General features: G+C 37.7%; 3 protein-coding genes across 9 annotated transcripts; 1 reads left to right on the forward strand and 2 right to left on the reverse strand.

The window, feature by feature from the left end:
- Positions 1-919: 919 nt before the first annotated feature.
- On the reverse strand, positions 920-3,815 carry cenpw (centromere protein W). Its single transcript, XM_044106324.1, has 3 exons — positions 3,587-3,815; positions 3,365-3,478; positions 920-1,764 (listed from the first exon to the last, which is right to left on the reverse strand). The coding sequence occupies exons 1-3, from the start codon at positions 3,671-3,673 to the stop codon at positions 1,738-1,740; spliced, it is 228 nt and encodes a 75-aa protein (XP_043962259.1). The 5' UTR covers positions 3,674-3,815; the 3' UTR covers positions 920-1,737.
- Positions 3,816-4,065: 250 nt separating this feature from the next.
- On the forward strand, positions 4,066-6,578 carry hddc2 (HD domain containing 2). Its single transcript, XM_044106333.1, has 6 exons — positions 4,066-4,165; positions 4,688-4,809; positions 4,955-5,057; positions 5,135-5,203; positions 5,742-5,880; positions 6,011-6,578. Exons 1-6 carry the CDS (start codon positions 4,091-4,093, stop codon positions 6,124-6,126), a joined length of 624 nt encoding a protein of 207 aa, XP_043962268.1. The 5' UTR covers positions 4,066-4,090; the 3' UTR covers positions 6,127-6,578.
- Positions 6,579-6,584: 6 nt separating this feature from the next.
- tpd52l1 (tpd52 like 1) lies at positions 6,585-21,778 on the reverse strand. 7 transcript variants are annotated; one of them, XM_044106330.1, is made up of 9 exons: positions 21,621-21,760; positions 14,607-14,725; positions 14,376-14,524; positions 13,183-13,284; positions 10,748-10,780; positions 9,759-9,773; positions 9,279-9,317; positions 8,913-8,973; positions 6,585-7,995 (listed from the first exon to the last, which is right to left on the reverse strand). In XM_044106330.1, the coding sequence occupies exons 1-9, from the start codon at positions 21,637-21,639 to the stop codon at positions 7,873-7,875; spliced, it is 660 nt and encodes a 219-aa protein (XP_043962265.1). In that variant the 5' UTR covers positions 21,640-21,760; the 3' UTR covers positions 6,585-7,872. The 7 variants fall into 7 exon arrangements, with proteins under 7 accessions (XP_043962265.1, XP_043962260.1, XP_043962264.1 ...); XM_044106325.1 differs by lacking the exons at positions 10,748-10,780; positions 21,621-21,760 and adding exons at positions 17,727-17,936; positions 19,837-19,918; XM_044106329.1 differs by lacking the exon at positions 21,621-21,760 and adding an exon at positions 17,727-17,994.
- Between the last annotated feature and the right edge of the window lie 578 nt (positions 21,779-22,356).

Below are 22,356 nucleotides of genomic sequence, written 5' to 3' on the forward strand. Positions count from 1 at the left end.
AAGGGTTTTCCATACATTTGTATTCAGCCTACATGAAACATCAGTGACACCAACCGTACGTGGCTGTGTCCACCTAAACTGACAGGTTTTGCAAGAACATTAATTAGAGTCGAACATCAATTTCGAGACCAAAATGTGCCCTGTGTGTCAGAAAACTAACGATGCTCATCTACATGATCGTGCCGTCAAGAGAAACAAAGCGGCGGTGGTTCACAGGGATGCTTTTCTTCTTACAGTAGAAGGGAAAAAGGTCAGAGAGGACGAAAAGATGGATAGAGCTAAATTGCCAAACAGGTTCCAGATTATGTAACTGGATGTACAACTGGCAGCAGCTGATTAGCATCTCAGAAGCTCAAATGATGTCTGAACTGTGAGTCCTTACGCTGGCGGAGATGAAAACAGCAGAGAAAAAAGGAGGATGTTCAAACCACCACTTCCATCAATCATTATGACAAGGATCATATTCTGGAAGCTAACGTCTCTCTGTCTGGCTTTCTAACCATACGGCCAGACAGAGATTTAAAGAGCAGCAAAAGCAAATGAGGCGGAGATCCTTACAACCAGCAGCGCTACCATCCACAGCGACTCTTGGATGATTTGAGTGACATTTCATTTACCGTTAGGGTAAATAAAGTATATTTGAATTTGACTGAATGTGTGATGGAAGTTCACTTTCCAGCAGGACAACAACCCTAAACATCCAGCCGGAGCTACAATAGAATTAAAGCGTATTTATGTTCAAGAATGGCCTAATCAAAGTCCATTTCTAAACCAAACTTGAGAATCTGGATCCAGACTTGCTCTCCATCCATTGTGTCTGAGCTTGAGATATTTTGCAAAGAGGAATGGACAAAAAAAATAAAAAAATCCAGTGTCTAAATGTGTAAATCTGGTGGAGACAAATAAAGGTGAACACAAATGGAGAACAGACTTTACAGATTCTTATTTATTGAAAATAAAATAAAAACATTCTGAATTTTCTTTCCACTTCACAAAAGAAAAAAAAAAACACTATTCTGTGTTGATGTATCACATAACATCACAGATCACGGCTGAAAATGACAAAAGAGGGTCCTACAAAACATGAACACATGAATGTCTGACACAATCACTTGAACAAAACTTGCTGCGTTTGCAAAATGATCCATAAATAAAAAAAAACAACCTGTTATTTCTTCCATAAAACAAGCAACGCTGAAAAGATTTGTCTTTACTTTGACCTTTCCTGTTGTGATTGGCGTCTGATCGCAAAGAACTCGGTGGTGATAAGGGATTAGCAAGATATCATCTGATGGTGCAGATATTCTGTGTGCCGTGACGAAGCGAGGAATTCGAAGGGGGCTGTGAAGCGTGCAGCTGAAGACAGAAACCATGACGGATGAGCGGAGAGCGAGACGAGAGCCGAGCGGATGTCGAGCACTAACGCGCTGTGAAGAAGCCCCTAAATACAAGCCTGTTTCATGTCATAAATGAGATCGGATATTATGAAATTAGTCTGGAATCATCTGGATTATAGCTGCGAGACAGAGAGAGAGAGAGAGAGAGAGGAAAAAAAACTCAACCGAGAGCCAGAATACAGGTTAAAATAATTTATTTAAAAAAACGAAAACCCACACTAACAAAGATAGAGTGAATAGGGAAATTTAAAGAAAAAACATTTTAACAAAAGAAATTTCAAAAAATAAAAGCATGAAAAGACGTTTATGAAGAAGTTCAACACAATGATCCTCATCTTCTTCATCCTCTTGCCTTTCTTAGCACTTTCTACAAAGAAAGAAAAACAATCAGGTCAATCTCACAGAATCAACAAAAAATACTTTAGCAATGTTTTTAAAAAGTTACATTTGAAGCACAGTTTAAGCATTCATGTGAAGACATTCAATTTTCAGTCTGAGGACAATAATACAAACTGCAAACATTGTTTCAGTTCAGTAACTGAATTGAGCAAATATTGACCATTTAAAAAGCTGCAAAAATTATCATTATGTATGCATTAAAGCATATCTTCCTAACCTTTATCTAATTATTACTTAAGTTTTAACAAAGTGCATCAAAGACCATGTTGATGGTTACAGACCAGAAAAAAAAGTTTTCAATTTGAAAGAATTTAATAAACAGAAAAATATAAGTATATGCATTTTCCTTTATTTTCTTATTTTTCTTGTCCTGCTGACGTGAGATTTAAATAAAAGGGCGTCTGACTGGTTTATAGACAATAGGCACTTATTTATATTTATTAATATTTAGTCTAAACAAATCATACCACCTTAGAAGTTGGAACATTTTCACCATCACATTCCAGCTAGAGCTTCCAGATCCTGATTGGTGGTGGTCTCCAGTCGGTTTAACAGTTGTTATTACTGTGTACGGCTGAATTATAAACCTGCAGGATTAATGTAACTGTCGTAGTAAATTAGGGCATTCATTTTTTTTATTACTGTCATTATTTAAAAAGCAATATTTGTGTTTGTGAGGCCCCAAACTGTATGCAATGATGAGTTGGAGTAAAACAAGATTATAATGAAATTGGGTATTTTTTCCTGAATAAATACTGGGAAATATTTTGACAGAATTTTTTGTTCATACTGCCCATCCTGATATAATAAATAAAAATGCTGCGAAGAGATGACGACGAAGAAGAAAAATATTACAGTACTGCTTTAGAAGGTGCCTGATAATTGAGTGGTGTAACCTAGCATGTTCATGGAAAGCTTAATGGAAGGAAAAAGTGCACCTAAGAAAAACATTTGACAGATTCTGTTACAAAAGTTGGCACCAGGACTTGGTAGTTGAAAGTGTATAATAGAGAGTCTATTGAGAATTATGAAAAAGAAGAAAACCTAGACTTTCTTAAAATGTCGGCAGAGGTACAGGCTGATCAGGTCCATGCCATGCTGCATTGAAGCAGTAATTCGTGCAAAAATAGCCTCAATCAAATAGTAATAAACCACAATTTTTTTAAGTTACATTTAAAAATTCTTTTTAAAACTTTTTTTTACATTTTAAAACGCTACTTTCTTAAAAAGGAATAATGGTAAATTTAATCTATTAAGTGCTTCTCTCTTTGAATACTTTGTTGACGCTATGATTCATTAATTGAGGTACGCCCAATATCTGGTAAACACAAAACTAACCCTGATTTGATTACACGTTTTCACATTTATTTAGCGTGTGCTTTTTTCAAAAACACAATACTATTGAAAAACTGCCCAATACTGAAGGTTTAAATCGTCCTTAGAAAGGGAGCAAGATCACTTACTAAGTGCTTGTTGTTTCTGGGCAATCCTACAGCCATACAAATCTAAATGAACCCAGCTGGCCTTCATGTAATCCTGGTTTTAAGAGGTAAGCAAAAGGCGCTGACCTTAGACACTGCCTTGACGTGGTGAGCTCTGATTGTTGCAGATTTCTCCTCAAATGCCTTGGCCTTCGCCTCTTCAGCCAGGCTGTTCAGGAACAGCAGTGTCAGTAGTTCAATCTGAGTGGAGACGGGAAAAAAAGGCGACTGTCTAAGTAGCAAGCACTTAGCAGTTATCTAGCATCAACAAACGAAAACACTATCAACGAGCATGGTCTATCCGCCTACCATCGCCTCCGAGCCCGCTGCGATGTTGACGTTCCCCTTTGCTTTAGACCTTATGGTGCTCTTTAGCTTCGGCGGCTTTTTCAGCATTTTTGTAAACGCTCCGGTTGTAATTCACAACGTTGTTTACTCTGTTTACGTTTTCCAATCTCCCGCTTCTCTGACTTCCGGTGCAATTAGTTCTTCGTGCTTTTTAGTCGCTTGTGTGCCTTTCAACGTGGCCGCGCCTCCTACCGTTTTTGGACAGTTATTTCGACCAAATCAATGGAAAATTATTATATTACACATTGGATGTTTTAAAAAAAATCTTTGTTTTTAAAATAAAAATGAATCATATTTATACACATATATATATATAAAAAATAAAAATAACTCCAGAGGCAAAGATAAAGAATAAAAAGCATAACTATTTTCCCTTTGATTAATCAGATTAATGCTGCCACCTCGCGGCTGTTTCCCGGTATTACATGAGTCAATCTGGTCTACATCCGGGTAAGCAGGTAAAAGATGGCAGCCCACAGTGAGAAATCAGCCGGCATGAGTAATGTGCTGCAATTTATGAAACTTATCGGACAGCTAAAAGTAAGACTTATGTGGTGATTTTATATTCTATCTGCAATTAGCTAACTGAAAGCGCCTGTCTCCTGCTGGAGTCAGGCATCTAAACAATCCACATTCATGCTAAAGTTTAAGAGAGTAGACTAAATGTACAACACAGCGTTTGTCTTAGTCAAATAAGTGCTGTATTGATATACTGACTTAATACATTTCCAATTTAGATCTGATCAATTAACTTAAAATGAGTTATTGATGAATGTTATTAAAGCTTCTGTTCTGAAAGTTTGTGTTGAGTAAATAAATCAGTTCTACATTTTAGATTTACATTGTAGAAACAAAAACATTTAATTTTCTTCCTCTTCACAATTCTGTTCTGCATTGTGTTGATCCATCACAAGGATATACCGTGCATATATATATATATATATATATATATATATATATATATATATATATATATATATATATATATATATATATTGCAATGTTGTGTGTATTTGAGTCTAAATTTTTGAAATTTTGATGACTCGTGAATGTTGCTTACAGAGGGTCCCACGGACCGGCTGGGTGTACAATAATGTGAAGAATCCTGAGAGCGTGTCAGACCACATGTACAGGATGGCGATGATGTCTCTGACCATCACTGACCCCACAGTAGATAGAGACAGGTGAGTTGCAGATACAACTCACCTGATACAACTCAAGAGCTGGAGGGAAGTTGTGGAACTTTTGATCACATTTAGGAGGAAATGATCACATCACTAAAAGGGAGAATCACCTATACCTGCCTACATATCTCATTTCCACACTCAGGTGCATAAAACTTGCACTTGTCCATGATATGGCAGAGTGCATTGTGGGAGATATTGCACCGTCAGACAACATCAGTAAAGCAGAGAAACACAAGAGAGAGGAGGCAAGTGACAACCTTACTTATGGCATATTTTTCATATAAAAAACAAACTTTAGTAAACTTTATTGTCGTTCATTCAGGAAGCAATGAGTCATCTGTCAAGTCTGCTGCCGGACGGTCTCAAACAGGAGATTTATGCTCTGTGGGAGGTATGTTGACGTTAGATGAGGCTTTGTAATGTTTGTGTATCCTTGACCTGTCCTTTGTACTGTAACTACACTTAAGGTTATACAGTCCTGTAAAAACACTCTTTGTTACAGATTTCTTCCTTTTTCTATTTAATCACTTTTAGATATTTTACATGATCAAACAGATTTCAAAATCTGCCATAACCTGAGTAAATTTAGAATGAAGTTTTCTAAAGATGATTTCAACTTTTATAAAAAAAAAAAAAGATCCAAACCAACCTTGTTCAATTACTGTTTCACTCTTATTTTAGTTCTTTTACAAGGCATTTATACCAATTGCTTGCCTTTTAAAGAGATATTATCTTTAGGGAGTATTTACTTTTTCAAACTAGGCCAGGTTGGTATGAATATCCTTTTTTTGTATTCCTACATAAATTAAAATGCCATTTGAAAACCACATTCAGTATTTATGTTTTCGTCAAACCATATTTGAAACATTTAATTGGGACTAAAAAGCAATAATAAGAAATCTGTAATGGGACTTTTGTGTGTGGAACAGGAATATGAATCCCAGAGCAGTCCAGAGGCCAGACTGGTGAAACAGTTTGACCTCCTGGAGATGATCCTTCAGGCTCACGAGTACGAAGAGCTGGAGGGAACGCCAGGAAGGCTGCAGGAGTTCTTTGACTCCACCGCAGGTAGGAGTCCAGCCCCAGCGAAACGTTCTCCCTTTCCTTCTGGATGTTAGACAGCGTTTACTCCGTATAAAGGAATTGGCATGTAATACTTTTAAAGCAGTCTGATTTTAGACTTTTTCTGCCACTAAAGGTCGCTTCCACCACCCAGATGTCCTCCAGCTGGTCAGCTCCCTAAACGAACAGAGAGGAAAGAGCGGCAAGGAGCTGAAGGAATCACAGACTGACGGCCCAGAATCTCAATACTAACACGCAATGTCACAAAGGTCCTGACTGCAAAAAAAAGGGGAAAAAGAAAACACATTTCTGCTGATGGATGATGGAGAAACCAGGAAGGAGAGAAGTCTGCATGTGCAAGAAGAGCCAGAAGAGGCGAAATCCTGCTTCATCTTCTGTTCAGATCAGCAAATAATAAAACTTTTGGGGGTTTTTTTTGTTTGTTTTTTTTAGCAGATGTGGATTTACCACAAATCAAAATCAAGTTCATGATTTCTTTTTCTACAAATGAATCGCCTGCAGAATGGTGCCACCATAGAGACTGCTGCTTTTAATATGGTCAAATATGTGCAGTAATTTACTGGAGAGAAAGCATTTTGTTCAATTTATTGTAGTAGCTGCTAATAATAGTCGGCAAAATATGAAAGTGGAAGTTTTTTCTGTATTGTCTGTGATCTTTTTTCATATAAAAAAAACCAGGACTTTCCAACTGAAAGCTTCCTACATCAACCAGGTTTATTGATGAGCTTTAAATACTTAAACATTATACATATCAGGTAAATCCAATGTCACAAAAGTTATCTATAAAAAAGAAGTAAATGTCATAACACAAAAGGTTTCTTCCATAATATGGAGTTTTCATGCAGAATATGCCTGGGAGGAACAGAACCGCATACAAAATGAATTTGTGAATTAGTTTTTTTTTTACATGCTTCAGGATAAATGCAGTACATTTTGCATTAATTTCATATTTGCCAAGTTAAATCAGGCTTGTACATTCAATGTCGCTCTTTTTACATTTTCTTTGGGTTGATAACAGTTATCCGTTTATGTAGACATGTGATTATGTAGTCTTATATGGCTGCATTTATTACATAAATGCAAATTGTATCCTTTGTATTTTCCATTAACACAAAACATTACCTCAGACTCGACAAATGACTCTTTTAGAACCTGAATCTGGATGCGAGTTCCATAAAAAAAATAAAAAAAAAGATAAAAAGTTGAACTCTGGCGTCCTCTGGAGCCGTGGGAAAGAAATCCTTCATTGTCTGAAAACATTTAAACAGTTCAAATCTATGAAGTAACAAAGTTATTTTCATGGCAAAGTTACAGAGCCCACACAGATTCAAAGAACAACAACAAAAATACGGCATGCTTTACAGTCACTGTCTAGTAAATCTGTGTTTTGAGAAATCGTAGCCGTATACTTTTATGCACGCAACACACATACACAGATGTTTTATCGGTGTTTAATTAATGTGTAACAAAGGTAATGAGACACTGTAACATGCAAGACATTTTACTTCTTACAGACCTTCTGGAGGTTTGGTAGTGTAACATCTGTGACTGAAAGCTTCACCCTGGTTTTGTGGATAAAACTGTTCAAGTAAAACTTGAAGAATAATTTATAGTGCAGCAGACTGAAGATGGAGCAGTTTTAATAGTGTCAGACTGACCCGTGATCAATTTTAGCTGAACAATTTTTTTTTCACAGCAAGAGCTGAAAAATGGATTATGATCAATATTAGAAGTTCATCGTTTGCCTTATGAGATTTCAAATGCTTTTAAAAATCAGCCTTCCTGATTATCGAAATTAAAAACAAAGGTATTTTAGCCAAGCCTAAGCAATGTGGTGTTGCCAGGAGTTTTGTTCGGAGTCACAGGATTTACACGAGATTTGTCTGCAAATCAAAACATCGCTTTTCCGCTTTGGTCAGAAATTCTAGTAGATCCACAACAATGTGCTGTGACACAGCAAGACGGCGGTCCGGAGTCCTAACAGGGTCTCTCGGAGATGTCCGTCAGGTTGTTGGTGGGCGTCTCCTGAGAGCTGGCGTTGGCTGCAGACGAGAGGACTTCCTCGAAGCTGCCTCCGGTCCCAGTGCCTCCAACTTTAGTCTGGTACCGAGGGGAGACACAGAAAAGACCAAAACAGAAGCATGATGAAATTAAAAGGAAAGCTTATGAGGATGTAAGCTGTCAAAAACACCACCATCAAGCTTTTCTTCTGTGGACTGGAATGAACTCAACTTCTTCATCACCAGCATTACAACTAGAGCTTAGAACCTAAATTAGTAAATTAGCATGATTACTATGTGCATCTAGTTCTTTGACCCTACAGCTTGCAGAAACATGTCTTCCCAAAACACAAGTTAGTCACAAAAGTTCAACCAGAGGACGCCACAGCGTGTGTAAATAATTTGTGCTCTTACTGTCACACTGTATGATAATAATCACAGACAGATTACAGTGTTTAGCTCGCTCCATTTCACTGTTCCTCTGTAACATGTGGGAGAGGAACCTGTTCAGCCACACAGACTCACAGAGGAATCATGCTGTGTTAGAGCGGTGTGGGGCCTGACCTGTTGATGACCACAGTCAGGAAACAATCACTTCAAAACAAGTGCAACACCAAAAAGAGCTGAAAATGACTAAATATCAAATGAGAGTAGACGACAACAGGAACACAAAGAAGTGGTCCATCCTTTATCAGATGATGGATTCAAGTGCTTCATTTGTTGTATACATATCTAAGTCTTTAATTACAGGAAACAACTTTGCTTTGCAAGTATCTCATTTTTATCTGGTTAAGTTATGCTTTAAAAAAAAAAAAACCTGAATAAAAAAAATCTTTATGCTGAATAAGGAAAAAAAATGCTGCACTACGTATTTAAATGTAATTATCCAACCTATTACAAGGCAGGTTTACTGTTTTCTCAAGTTGCATTCTGATGGAACAACTGTTTTAAATATGACAACAATACCACAGTTTTAATACTCTATCTTTAAAAAAAAAAAATGCATATACAGCTTACCTTAATGGTGGAAACTGTATTTTCGACTTTCTCTTCAAAGGATTTGAAGCTGGGTGAGTTTCTGTTGGACAAAACACATTAAAAATGTTAGAAAATGATGATTTATATATATACACGTATATTCTGAGAAATATACCTGTTTGAATTCACAGATTCAAATGGGAAATTGTTACTTACATAGAAGAGGGAGAGCTAAACAAATTTAAACAACTTAGTTTGCACTTAAAGTACCGTAGAAGGAAACAGGGATGGCAACTGATAAGAGAGGGTGGGAACTGGTGAAAACATTTCAGGCATTTCAAGCAGCTTTAAAGGGCCAGAAAATAAAAAAGCATCTCACACACAGAAACACAAACAGTTTTTTACCTCATTGTAGGCATGCTCACAGAGTGCCTGACAGAGTATCTGTTGCCAGAGAGCGTGGTGAGAGAGGAGTCAATGATTAGCTCAGATCACACACAGAAGCAACATCAACAGTTTGCATGTGCAGCGTTAGTCCCACAGCTTCCTACAAATCTTTGCCAACAGGAACTTTCTTATGTTTCAGCGAGAGTCTTTAAGAAAACATGACGATTTCACTTCTCATCTTGACTGCGCAATATTGTTTGAAGAAGTCCATCATAACTCCAATCAGATTTAAGTTTATTTTGTTTTTCTGAATCGTTGCTGAATACAACAGCTGATGGAGTTCAGCCACCGGGCGCGACAGCAGCAATTTCTAAGCTGGCCACGTACTCACTGGTGCCATCCAGCTGGTGTTCACTGCTGATCTGACTGAGATATACTGAGTTAAGAAGTCTTAGTAAGAAGCAACTAATGTGACATAACCGGCTGAGTGATTCTTACCCTATTGAGTTGGATCTTCGAAAGCATGAAGGGGAATAAAGAACAATTTAGATGCTTTTACAACCTTCAGACTAGACGCTTCCTCCAGCACAGTCATGTGGTTTTAGAATCATCCATTTAAAATGGGGATGGTAGAAATACAAAAGCCATTTCAAAAACAAGAGAAAGAGGAAATAAACAGAAGAATGCAATAATAAATGCAAAGGGAAGCAAGTGGGAGAAATCTTTAGTCACGTGCAAACCAGACATTAAAATGACGAGGATGGTTTTTGAAGACAACACCCACCACACAGCAAGAAGAAAAAGTTAGAAGTTATTTAAAAGGAGAAATTAAAACATTCATTATTTTCCCTATCATTCATTTAATCCTTATTTTCATTCTTTGCTTAATCAGTGTTTATCACTGTACCACACACCGACTGGCACACTAATTCTTTACACTTTAAGCCTGATCTAATGTCTTTGAACTTTTAATTAACACCCCCTAACTTGACACGCAGGCCCAAAGTTTATCTTGCCACCACTCAGAAGTTCAGTAAAGGAATCAAAACTAGATCTCCACAGCCACAGTCCACAAAACAGTGAAGACCTGAGGAAAAACTGAAGAAAAGAGGAGAGAATTATTCATGGATGAACGGTCAAATATCTTGCCCCATGCATTATTGGAGCTGTGAGATATCATAGCAGGAGACCAAGGACTGCTCTGCTAGCTAAAAGGGTATACTAGCAACTGAAGTGCTTATTTTTCTGGCTAAGAAATTTGAGGGATTCTGCATATTTAGGTAAACCAGTCCAGGCAGCAGACAGCAGAAGAATTTTTCATCTTTTTCGAACAATCTGAACTCACAGATGAGCATAAATATGTATCTTTCTTAAAAAGAGAGATACATACAGTACAAGAGAGAACAAAAGTTCAAAGGTTTTGATACACTGCAATCCATGTGAAACACCCACAGCAAACAGATTTTATTCAAACGGTGGAAATCTACCTGCGCGGAAATAGTAACTCTAAACTGGCCATGCTGCAACACAGGAAGAATTGACAGAAGTAGTTGGCTTCAGAAAATCCATGTCCTAAAAATCATTTCCCTCTTTGTCAGGTAACAAGAACTACCAACAGAATATTCATCATCATCATCGGCTTTATTAAAGACACAAATGGGTCCATAGAAAGATCATTTAAGAAAATTAAAAAAGAAACAATCACATAAAAAGATAATAATTACATGTACAAGTCACTGATTTACAGAAAGGCTTGACTGCCAGTGATTCTACATGCTGGACTTAAACCTGAATGAGCTTTGTGAAATATCTGTTAGTATCTGGATGATGTTGTTTGTAGAAACACGTAACCTTCACATAAACCTGTACATAAGGTTTTGTAAGACAGCATGTAAAGTGAAGACACCAACAACAACAAATAACTGACTAGCACTAGTCCACCTCGGCATCCTAGTGCTAGTCAGTTATTTGTAAATGACAATATTGTATTGTCATTTATCCAAATAGTTTAAAAGAACCACCGAATGTGTGATCACGCTTCTTTCCTTGCACTTTGCTTCATTTTGTTTCAGACAAGTCTATCCAGACACACATCATGTCTTGTTTTTTACACCATGAATTTGGAGCCAAACAACTCAGCCTATTGGAAACAAGAGAAGACAAGAGTGTGACTGAAGGAGACAGGCTTTGCCATGAGCCTTTCAGCTCCCTCAGAAAGCAGCTTAATGATGGCTTACATAATCGCACGCTTCCCTGAATTGTTCAGAGCAAGAGTTACGACTCTGGTCTCTGGGAGGCAGAGATGGTGACAACAGATAATTTTTTTTTTTTTAAAAACAAGATGTAAGTGAACTAGAAACCAAAGTGCATCAGATGGTGTTTGGGTAAAACAGGTCAAACTGGGTTAGTCATGCAGATTAGTGGATAAACTAATCCGACTGTATGTTTGCATGACTGTTCCTCTGAGTGATTCTTGAATATTGAGGATATACTGTTAATTGAAACTACAGCTTGGTCTGGACATTTGGGAAGGACCTTATGGATGTCATACTGCATTGATGCAATATAAAAGAATAATATTTTTTAGTAGGCCTATAGATGAATGTCTGCAGTCTTTAAAGGTTTTCCTCTTGACAGTAGATAGTTATGAAGCAACAGTCAACAGCTTTCAATACACAAGATGTTTCATATGTAGTGTTGAAGGAACCAAATTCTGTGCTACATTTTGTTCATGTAATTTGCATATTTTACTGTTATTAATCCATAAAGAATGGACTTCCTCGACTGGTCACAGCTGAGTCACAGAAAACTAAAAACTAAGCTAACTTAAACTTAACTAGGATAAGACAAAACTACACTAAGCCAAGAAAAACTGAACTTATCAAAAATAATCTAAGATAAACTAAAAAAAATAAATAAATAAAAAATTCCAAGGCTAAAAAAAAGCTAATTTTAGCTAAAAACTAATCTGGAATACACAAAGCTATTATAACATAAACTAAACAAAACTTCTCTGAGATAAGCTAACCAACCCTGAATGAAACCAACATAAACTAAGTTAAAGTAAACTCAGCCAGGATAAACGAAGAAAAAAATAAGCTAAGCTACACAACGCTAGCCCACACTAAAATATCAAGGAGAGATTCACTGTCTTAAAATTAAAAAATAACACTGACAGAAAATACTATTTTGTCAAGAAACTACAATCTTATGCAAAGGTATTAAACCCCTATAATTGATTTAGATTTTACTTCCAATCAGCTGGGTATTCTTGTAATCTTTTAAACTTGGCTTGGCTATTTTTTTTTCTACAGACTTCTTGAGGATCTTTTAAACTTTTACTTCCGATTTTGCCCACTTTTTCAAAATGTGTGTTTGACATAAACAGAAAATAGTCAAGCAAATGCTTAAGAAATGCAACATCCCTGAGACCCAATTTACAACAGTTTGCCAAGTTGTCTCTGTCATGCATAGAGATAGATTCATCCCACTGATTTAAATTGATAGCAAAAGCAGCCAAACTCCAAAGACATCCATTGAGAGACCTTCAGAAAATCTAATTACAAATTCACAAGGAATTAGTAACACTGGCAGTTAAATCAAGCATATTACAGCTGAGATGCCTGCAGTAAACAGAAAGCACATGAGCTTTGTTATGATGAGAAAATGTTGTCCAGTGTGCTGTGCTACCAAAAATCAAATTTAGCTGTCTGTAGAAGCAATAAGCCAAGGTATTTCCTCTTTTCCAATTTGATTAAAGTTACACTAAAGTCATCACTGAAGCCTGCATCCTATTTACTTTGCTTTCTACTGACAGGGCTCAGTGCTCTGAAATGTGCACTTTGGGATTGTTAAGGCAATATAGAAATCTTTGGCTAATGTTTAGAAAACAACATCAAATGCGGTGACATATTTTGTTTACCTCATGTCTCCGAACTTCCTGGTGATGGCGCTCCCGAAGTTACTGAAGGCAGCTGAGGTTTTCTGTCCTGCGGTGGACAGCGTCTCTGATGTCTTCTTGTATCTGACGAACACACAATGACATGTACTGTATCTGACAATGAGGTCCTTTCTGTGCTTGTTCGAATCCCCCACACACACCCATAGAAATATGTCGCTGTCAAACACAAACACAGCAAAAGCCATATATAAAAGGGAGGGATAAAAACATTAATTTTGCCATCTCACAGTAAATCTAACAATTAGATCCATGTTCGTTTTGATTATTTATTATTATTTTGTAAGAATTCCTGTTTTCACTTTGGGTATTTAACACTACCTTGGATTTGTATTAACATCCGGATCAAATATGGCAAATTTAGGCAGTCAAATGTCTGTGTTTTCCAATGAGGAGACCTCGTCCTCCTGTGGCCACACCGATGCATTATAGATGAGGCAGAGGCTGTGTGTAAAGTGATCTTCAGAGTAAAGTGTAACTGGATAAGAGAAGCAGCCTTCAGAGACTACAGTCTCTTGTTCTGTCCTGTCTCTTGGTGTTTGGATTAAAGCTCTGCTCTACCACCCAACTGGGACGTTCGATTGTTTATCAGTACACAGAACAATTCAAATATGGTAAATTGCTTGTTCTTATTTCTGGGGCTTGATCTACAGTAAACACAGTTTTATGTATCTTTGTGACTGGAATTTTTTACAAATTGGGAAAATGTACAAAAAAAGAAAACAAAAAAAAAAAACATAAAAATAAACAAAAATTCAGTGTTTTGTTGTGGAAAACTGACACATTTAATGGACTAGTGTGCCTGCAAAGGGCGCATCCTGTTAACAGTGTTCTGAGATCAACTGCAGCCTCCAGCAGAGTTCTTAAAATTAGTTTAATAATGTCTGTTTCAGACGGTGGTGGAGATAACAACCGGCACGCACAGGCTGTGCAGCGACCAGACAAGGATTGTGCTTTTAGCTCCCGTTTTGAAATCAATGTTTTGCAAACAGACTCTCTGTGAACTGGGAGTCCCTGCAGGCTGTCAGGGAATAAACCACCCATTATTTCTGTCTGTTTTAACTTTTGAGCGCTTATGAAGCACGTTTATGTAGACAGCGAGCAGTCTGCCATGTGCTGCCCTGACACCAACGTCTCACACGGACTTGTTAACTTACGCCGTAGAGCTCTGCATGTCGTGCCAGCCTCTGCTGAAGTTGTTCCTGAACTCGCTGAGAGGAGTGACGCCCAGCTTCTGTTTGAGCTCCGCGTGCTGCTTCTCCTTGGACAACAAGACCTGCTTCAGTGTGCTGATCTCGTCTTCCAGCTGGCCACGCACAGACAGAAAGTTTTGTTTATTTCTTTTGTCAGCTGGGTTTTGTGATCTGCATAAATGTGTCTGTGCGTACTTTAGTCAGCTCCTGCAGAATCTCTTCTCTCTCCTCCTCGGTCATGTTGGAGTTGTTCAGGCTGACCTCTGACGCCAAATCCTCATCAGCCTCCCTCAGAGGCTGAGAGTCTAGAAAACCTGTTTGAGAAGCAAGACATTCATGGAGATCTTTGGAAACGTAACACATGGATGTAGTAAATCTCAAATAAATCTACTGCTTTGAGAACTGTGAATGTACTTAGATTTCTGGCTGTGGAGTCAGATAACACCAAACAATCTCGTGAATCTGTTCCTCTTTGTTTCTAGAGGAACATGAGTTACTTCCAATTTTTATGCCTTCCAGTTTTTACATTGTGCTGCATTTCAATTCAGTGTAAATAATACCAGAGTTGTGTTCAGTGTCATCATACAGCCAAAGCAGAAAGGAAGTCCCCATGCTCTGCTTATTTTTCTACTTTACATGCCTTCCTTTTCTCCTATGTGTAAATTATGTGCTGTCCTCTGCCCAATAGTGTCTGCCTCCAAAGGTCTGACTGTCTCCATGTCTGGCTGAATCTCTGACCGTTATGTAATCTTTGGCTGTAGCCTGCAGGGTTTTAATCTGCATGGACTAACGTGGATTATCTTGCCTTAACTCTCTGCTAGCCAACACTACAGTCAGACATCCCACTCAAAAACCTACACTGACCAGATGCTGTCAAATTTCTCAGGAATGAATGGATTTCAGGTTCTCCTAGATATTAAGTTTGGCCTGCTCCCGACTGTTGACAAAAGGCAGCAGCGGCTTATGAGTCTAAAAAGAGATTTAAAGAAGTCGCCAAAGACTTTTTTTTTTCCCCAAACAATTCTAATTATGAAAGGAGAAGAAATCTCCAATTAGAGAATATTAAAAACTAACTGTCGTCACTCTCAAGTTTGGCCGTTCAGGCAAGTTTACCCGGAGAAATGAGAAAGAACCTGCACTGGTTTAATTTCATGTAACTTATACAAGAAAAACATTCACTCTAAGAAAAGTAAAAAGGCATGCTAAAGTTTGCCAGAGAAACCAGACAAAGGCCAAGACTATCAGAATAATGTCATCTAGATACATGGGTCCAAACCTGATTTATTTAGACACAACAGCAAGGAATATTTTATTAATATCTTATGTATAAACAAAGAATGAGGTTAGACATCAATATGTGATAACTTCTTAAAACACTGAATATTTAATGAAACATTTAATGAATTTTTTTTTTTTCACTTGACTATATTTGTAGTAATCATGCAAAATGGAGGTCAGAGAGTTGGTACATTATTTAGTTTATGGCTATGTATTATTTTTTTTTTAATCTGTGTAATAAATAGCACTAAAATCCACTGGTAGTCACCTTGTCAGTAAACTTGCCCACATGATCTGAGTCAGTTTGTTTTAAAACACATCCTGTGTTGCTAATAACCCTGGTATCTAGTCAACATTAAAATATTTATTTTGCTGGAATAATAATAATAAAAAAAAAAGTTCTCTTAGTTAACTGCCAAGGTTTGTTTTAGACCACAGTTACATTCAAAAGAGTGATGAATGTTAATTGTCAACAAGAGGTATTTCTTGCCATTTTCACTTCCATTAGCTCATATGCAGCTGACTGACGGCGTGCAGAAGCAAAAGGAGTAATCCACTTTACATAGAGGAGAAAACTATCCATTACATCTCGTATCTCATTAAAAGGATTTCAAATTGAACAATTTAAAATGTTAAAGGATACTAACTCATGCACTGAAACCAGAGATCAACTCATGCCTAAGATAAACAGATAATAAAACTTATTAAGGGACACCAGCATGGCTATGTAAACACAAAACAAGGAAGACAGATAGCTACGTGTAGACCGTAGCCTCAAGGTGTGTGTTGTGGCCCTAAAGCAGTTTTGGACCATTTTAATAAGATGAAAGGGATTCACTGTACCTGCAGTGAGGTGTCCTCTCTCTTCACGAGGGTGCATTATAAAACATGTGAGTAGACATTGTCAGTAGAGGCTGATATACCTTTATTTATCCCTTAAAAGGGACACAGCAGCACTTCAGGTAGCAAACACACAAACACAGGCAACCGAAACCAGTTAACTCAAGCACAGCATGCAGCGACTCACTTCAACAGAAGCATTTCTATAAAATGGAGCTACTTCAGCCAACGCTACACAGCAGGAGGACAATGAGACTTTTAAACCCCTGCAGCTCCAAGGGTTTTTATGTCTGAGTGCATTTAGGATTTGTTCCAGTTTAGATTCGCATAAAAAGATGTTTTAAAAGCAAAATCCAGGGTGAGCAGAGGAAGTCCCAGCTTAACCTTTTGCTTCTTACAGAGTTTCAAAAATGTAGATGTATTCGGATGAGGCCGAGAGCCAATAACTCTGACACGAACAGTAAATACTAACCGAAAATGCTTAATATATTTTTTAACAGGTTTACTTTAAAGTAATTGCGAAGCCTTTTCGTCCATTACTTTAAGCTAAAACAAATTTTCTTCCAAGTAGAAACACCTAGCAAAAGTTACTGGTCAGTGTGAGTCATGGGAGCTAAAAAATTGCATATGCATACACAAATTGTCAGAAAAAGTTCATTAGAAAAAGCTTGGCTAGCATTTAGCTTGCATGGCCAACACAAAGCTGTGACTTTCAGTTGCAGCATGATGAGTCGGGGTTTTGGAAAATCTATCATGTCTAAACTAGTTTATAATCAAGCTAAACTAAATATTGATGCCATGCTACATTTGAATTAAATATCTTGTATGCTAATTCATGCACTATAGCAGTGAGCTAAAAAAGAAGCACATTTCACATTTGTTGAGATGGTAACAAAGATGTTTTTAACTGGATCCTTTATATCATAAGTTTCAAAGATTTGCATTTGGGAAGCTCATTTCTTAAAAACACAGCTTAATTATGGTGGTGCGTATGAACAGAAAGCCCATCAACTTAAATATCTTCTGCTAATAATATGTCACCGTAATTCAGATTAAAATAAAAACATCTTGAAATAATAGCCTTCCTTCTCTCCCATAACCCCCAACTAAAATAAAAACATGCACTAAAGGGTTTCAATATTCAACCGAAGTGAAGGGTCATCTACTCTCTACGTTCTAGTCTATGTCCCTTTTCACCTGTGCTGTCTAGCTGCATGTCCCAAGTGGTGGACATGGCCCAGCTGTCAGACTGACACCCTGATGTGCCACACTGATCCTCCAAATGGGATGTGGTGTGACCCCAGTCTGTCAGGTTTTCCCCATTTTGGACCAACGGGACCAAGTCCTCCCCGCGTGAGCTCTTCCGACTGGATTCCTCACCACCAGAGTGGTAAAACTTATCCAAACCTGAACAAAGTGACAGGGGAGCGCATTTAGAGTCTGTTATATCAAGGCCAAGATGGATTCTTTGGAACTTAATGAACAAAATAATTGAAGGAATCAACTGAGTTGTGTAGACACGTTTTGCCAAGTTGTAGGAGAGACTCAAAATATGAATCGTTAGGATTCTCTGGAACAGAAAGAAAATCTCACAATCTCATTTTGTTCAACTTAGGGATGTGATCATTTGTGTCAGATGCACAAATTGCAAACTGTAAGCTGCCAGTTCAGTTGTTTTCATGGTAATAAAAGAAACAGAACTATGATATGAGATGTTCTCTTATGTTCACATTGATTTCATTAAACAGTTTTATTTTCTTCACTGTAGACAGTCTGCCAGACTGAGGACCAGGACCAGACCAGGACCTCTAAAGATCCTGGTCCACCACATAGGGTAGTAGCTTGTTGAGTAAATTTCACTAGTTTCACCTGGTCCACTTCCTTCCTCCAGGAGAAACATGGCACTCTGCACATACTGCTACCTCTTGTGTTCAAACGGACCAAGACGTCAGAGCTTGTTAAAAACACATACTGAAGCGTACTGTACGGTGGCGGAGTCACTGTGTGCGTTTAGAGCCTCGATTCTTAATCTGTGGTACTTAAGCTTTCCTATAAAATAACTATTTGGTGTCATCTTGTTAGTTCTAAGTACAGGGTTCCTATATTCTTGTTATCTGTATATTACACAAACAACATAATGCTGAATTTGCATTCCAATTTTCAGATTATAGGTTAAGGACATAATTTTTGCTGCATGTGGACAACTTGGATTATCTCAAATTTAAAATGTAAAACTCTTGGTCTTGCCAATCAAGGAATGGATTATGCCAATCTAAATGCAGAGACAGTTTGTGACCTTTGGTATCTGTATTGTTTTTTTTTGTTTTTTGTTTTTTTGTCAAAATTGCAAAAAAAGCTGTAGGGATGTATGGATATGAACTTTGTGCTACCCTTTCAACAATATGAAAAAATGTCCACATTGCTGACTTTTCAACTCATTAAACGCCTCACAATCCTGCGCTTCATCACAAATGACCATCCCCCTCCAGAAACACAACCAGCAACAATATGAAAATAAACTGGTTAGTATTAAGTTTTACTTATCAGATATCGAGACGCAAAAAATGACTAACATCAGCTGACACCAATGTTTATGCCGATGAGCACAGTTATGATATTTTAAAGAGCAAATTCGAAACAAATTGATTAAGATTTACCCGGCCGTTTGGTTCAGGAGCTGCCGATCCAGACTTTCACAGATTCAAGTAAAAGTGTCAAAACATTGCAATACAAAAAAAGAATAAAAATGTGCTGCAGGTTCTCGTTCAGAACCATACATTATGTTGGTCAACTGGTTTGCAGAGCAAAAACGGTGGGGGATTAATAATAATAATAATTAAAAAAAAAAAAAACTTTTAGAATTGGACCTGCTGATCACTGGTCAGAACAGATTGAGAGAAAATTGGGGGACTTACTGGTGCATCTTGACTTTTAGCTCAGTTTGACATAGATTTACATAGATTATTTTTAATTCATACTCTTAACAACAAAACATTTGTTTCTCAGATTAGACAGATTTTTGGACAACTTACTGTTTTAACAAATTGAAGAAAAATAGAAGCATTATGATTAATAACTCGGTTTTTTAAATCCATCATTGTCTTCCGTTGTGTTGATTGTTTTCCACTCAGTTCACACTCCATTATTCTCTAGAGTTTTAGTTAAATCAACACTGCATCACACAGGAGCAGAAAGTGCTGCTGCACTGATCCCAGTGTATGGATTGGATGGGCTTTAGGACTTTTCCCTTTGTTTTACAGTGATTCAGTGTGGATTTTCTTTTATCACTCAGAGAGTCGAGTCTTACCCAGCTCTCCTTCATGTGTGGCTGAGTTAACCCATTCCTCTCCAGGGCCCATGCTGGCCCAGTCCACCACTGCTTCACTCAGAACACTAGAGTACAACTCTGCAGCAGAGCAAGGCAGCAGATTGGATAAAAACAAGTTATTTATTCACACACATAGTTATGGTGTTTCCTTCTTGCATCCATTCCCCTCCTGCCAGACCCAGTGAGGTCTGTTTCACTCCAGGTTCTCTGCGTCTCGCAAGACGTGTCACTCGAATAGTGACTTCCTGAACATTTTTCAAACAAGAAGTGCCTGATTTCTAAAATTTGAACTTCCAGAAGTCAGAAAACAATGGTGGACTATTGAATGGATGACCTCTAGTTATAGATAAAACCTCATTACAACACACTACAGGAGGAAATAAGCCAGCGAAAAGCCAGTTTCACTCACAATCAGCTCCTTCTACTTCCACATTTGACCAACAGATGTGTAAAGTGATTTTTAGGGAAGTGGAGTCTGCAAATTACACTAAAACCAAGAAAAAGGGCTGCCATTTCATTTTATATGCATTTTTTTAAACCAAAACGTCTAATTAATAAAATCAAAAATGAGCACATCAACTCAAAAGACTAATTGTTTCACCCTCAAGATCCAATAATTAATCATGGAAGGATATTTACCTCCTTCTCGACTCTCCCTACTTCAAGTGTCTCTCCGTTTGTTTCGTGTTGGAATGAAATATCTTTGGTCACAAGACTCCTATTTGGCTCGATGGTCATGGGGCAACGCTAAATCAGAGGCCGGGGGATGGTCATAAGGCCGAAGAAAAATCAATTTAAGCTAAATGGAGGTCAGGCACTACAAGCGCTGTACACAGCATCTCAGGCTCCTAAAACTAACAAGGGCTCCAACCGCAGACTTTAATCAACAGCAACTATGATTAGAAAACTTTAGAAGAAAGTTAGGAACATTTCCTATTTCAACTATACAAAGCAACTCATCCTTAAAAATTAAAGTCTTTCTTTTTCTTCCATCTGGCTCAAACTTTAGGGCCTTCTTTGGCTTCTTGCTAGCAGAAACAGCCACTCGTGTAGTCTTGGAATGCAAAGGAATGCAATTACATACCTGAATAAACACACCTTCATCCCACTGCATGTGTATGCATATAACCCTTCCTCTTAACTTCGATCAGCTAAGAAGACTTCTGTCCACTGAAGAAATGTTTACACAATTTACAAAACAGTAGTAAATTGTTTAGTACAGAGTCATCACTTTTTTTGCAGTGGAAGTTGAGAGGAAGTGGACTTCCAGGAAAGAAACTAGTTATTAAAAAAAAAAAATGCAAAAACAGATGAAAACACAGAAACACCAGAGATCACCCTCAGCCCGGAAATAAAATCCACTATAAGCCTGGTGGAGCTCACACAAAGTCCAACTTTGTTCTTGTGGACCTCTAAAGCTTCATGGCCGTGTCCATGCTTCTTAATCCAGTCAAACACCAACAGAAATAACACACCTACAACATATTAAATTAACACTTCAAGAACTGTAAGGAAAGCAAGGGAAATGTTCCTTATTTCATTTGCATTTAACCACAGGTGTCATTAATGCCTTGCTCTTTTTCAAAGCATTTTCTTTGTCGTATTTTTTCAAAGGGGAAAAAAGCAGGATTTCTTCTCTTTTCTGGAGATGAAAACCTTCTACTTGCCGAGTTGATTACTAGGCAGTAAGGCTTTCAATACAGCAATGACTCCCAAAAACATGAGAAAAGTGCCGTGACCTGCGGTGGGTGACCCCGACTCACCTTGTTGTCTGGTTTCCATCAGCGACGCTCAGGTGAACTTTCCACGTAACCTTCAGAGACAAACAGCACGCGCAGCACCGCTTCTAAGATCAGTACAGTACCGCCGAAGTGTCACGCGCCGAGCAAGCTCACAGGCGGAGCTTTGATTATCGGCCAATAGGATCCAAGTATGGCAAGGCAGCTTATCATACAATGCACACAGAAGCTCTTCAATTCAGATGTCGAAGGCTGAAAATTATTTCAACACTTGCTGCTCTCTCTTAAACCTTAATTTATGTAACGGAGATTGGAGGCTAACGGGAATGGGCTTGCAGCCCTTAAAAAGGGAGACTTTTCATTGGCACATCTAGAAACAAAGAGGAGGATGATGCACTTGCAAACCCTCTAACAAAAATGTAAATATTTTCTCAGGTAGCAGACTGTGACGTCTAAGTTGGAGTTTTCCACTGTGCTATGTTTGATATCACAGTTATTATAAAATACAGGAAAAATCTGTTATTTCTTTATTGGAAATAATCTCACCATCCCAATAGAATATAGTTTACTTGTTCTGAGAAATAAATCAGTGTTGCAAAAATAGAGAATATTTGAGGGTTCGTAAACTTAGTCATCTATTTTTGTACAACTGTAAATTTACTGCATGTTGGGAATATATTATTTAACATTTAAGTGCAATGACATACATTTGTTTTTCAAGTATGTTTACATGCATAAAGATCATAAGATTATATAGTAG

The sequence above is a fragment of the Gambusia affinis genome, linkage group LG22, assembly GCF_019740435.1.
Source record: "Gambusia affinis linkage group LG22, SWU_Gaff_1.0, whole genome shotgun sequence".
NCBI lineage: Eukaryota > Metazoa > Chordata > Actinopteri > Cyprinodontiformes > Poeciliidae > Gambusia > Gambusia affinis.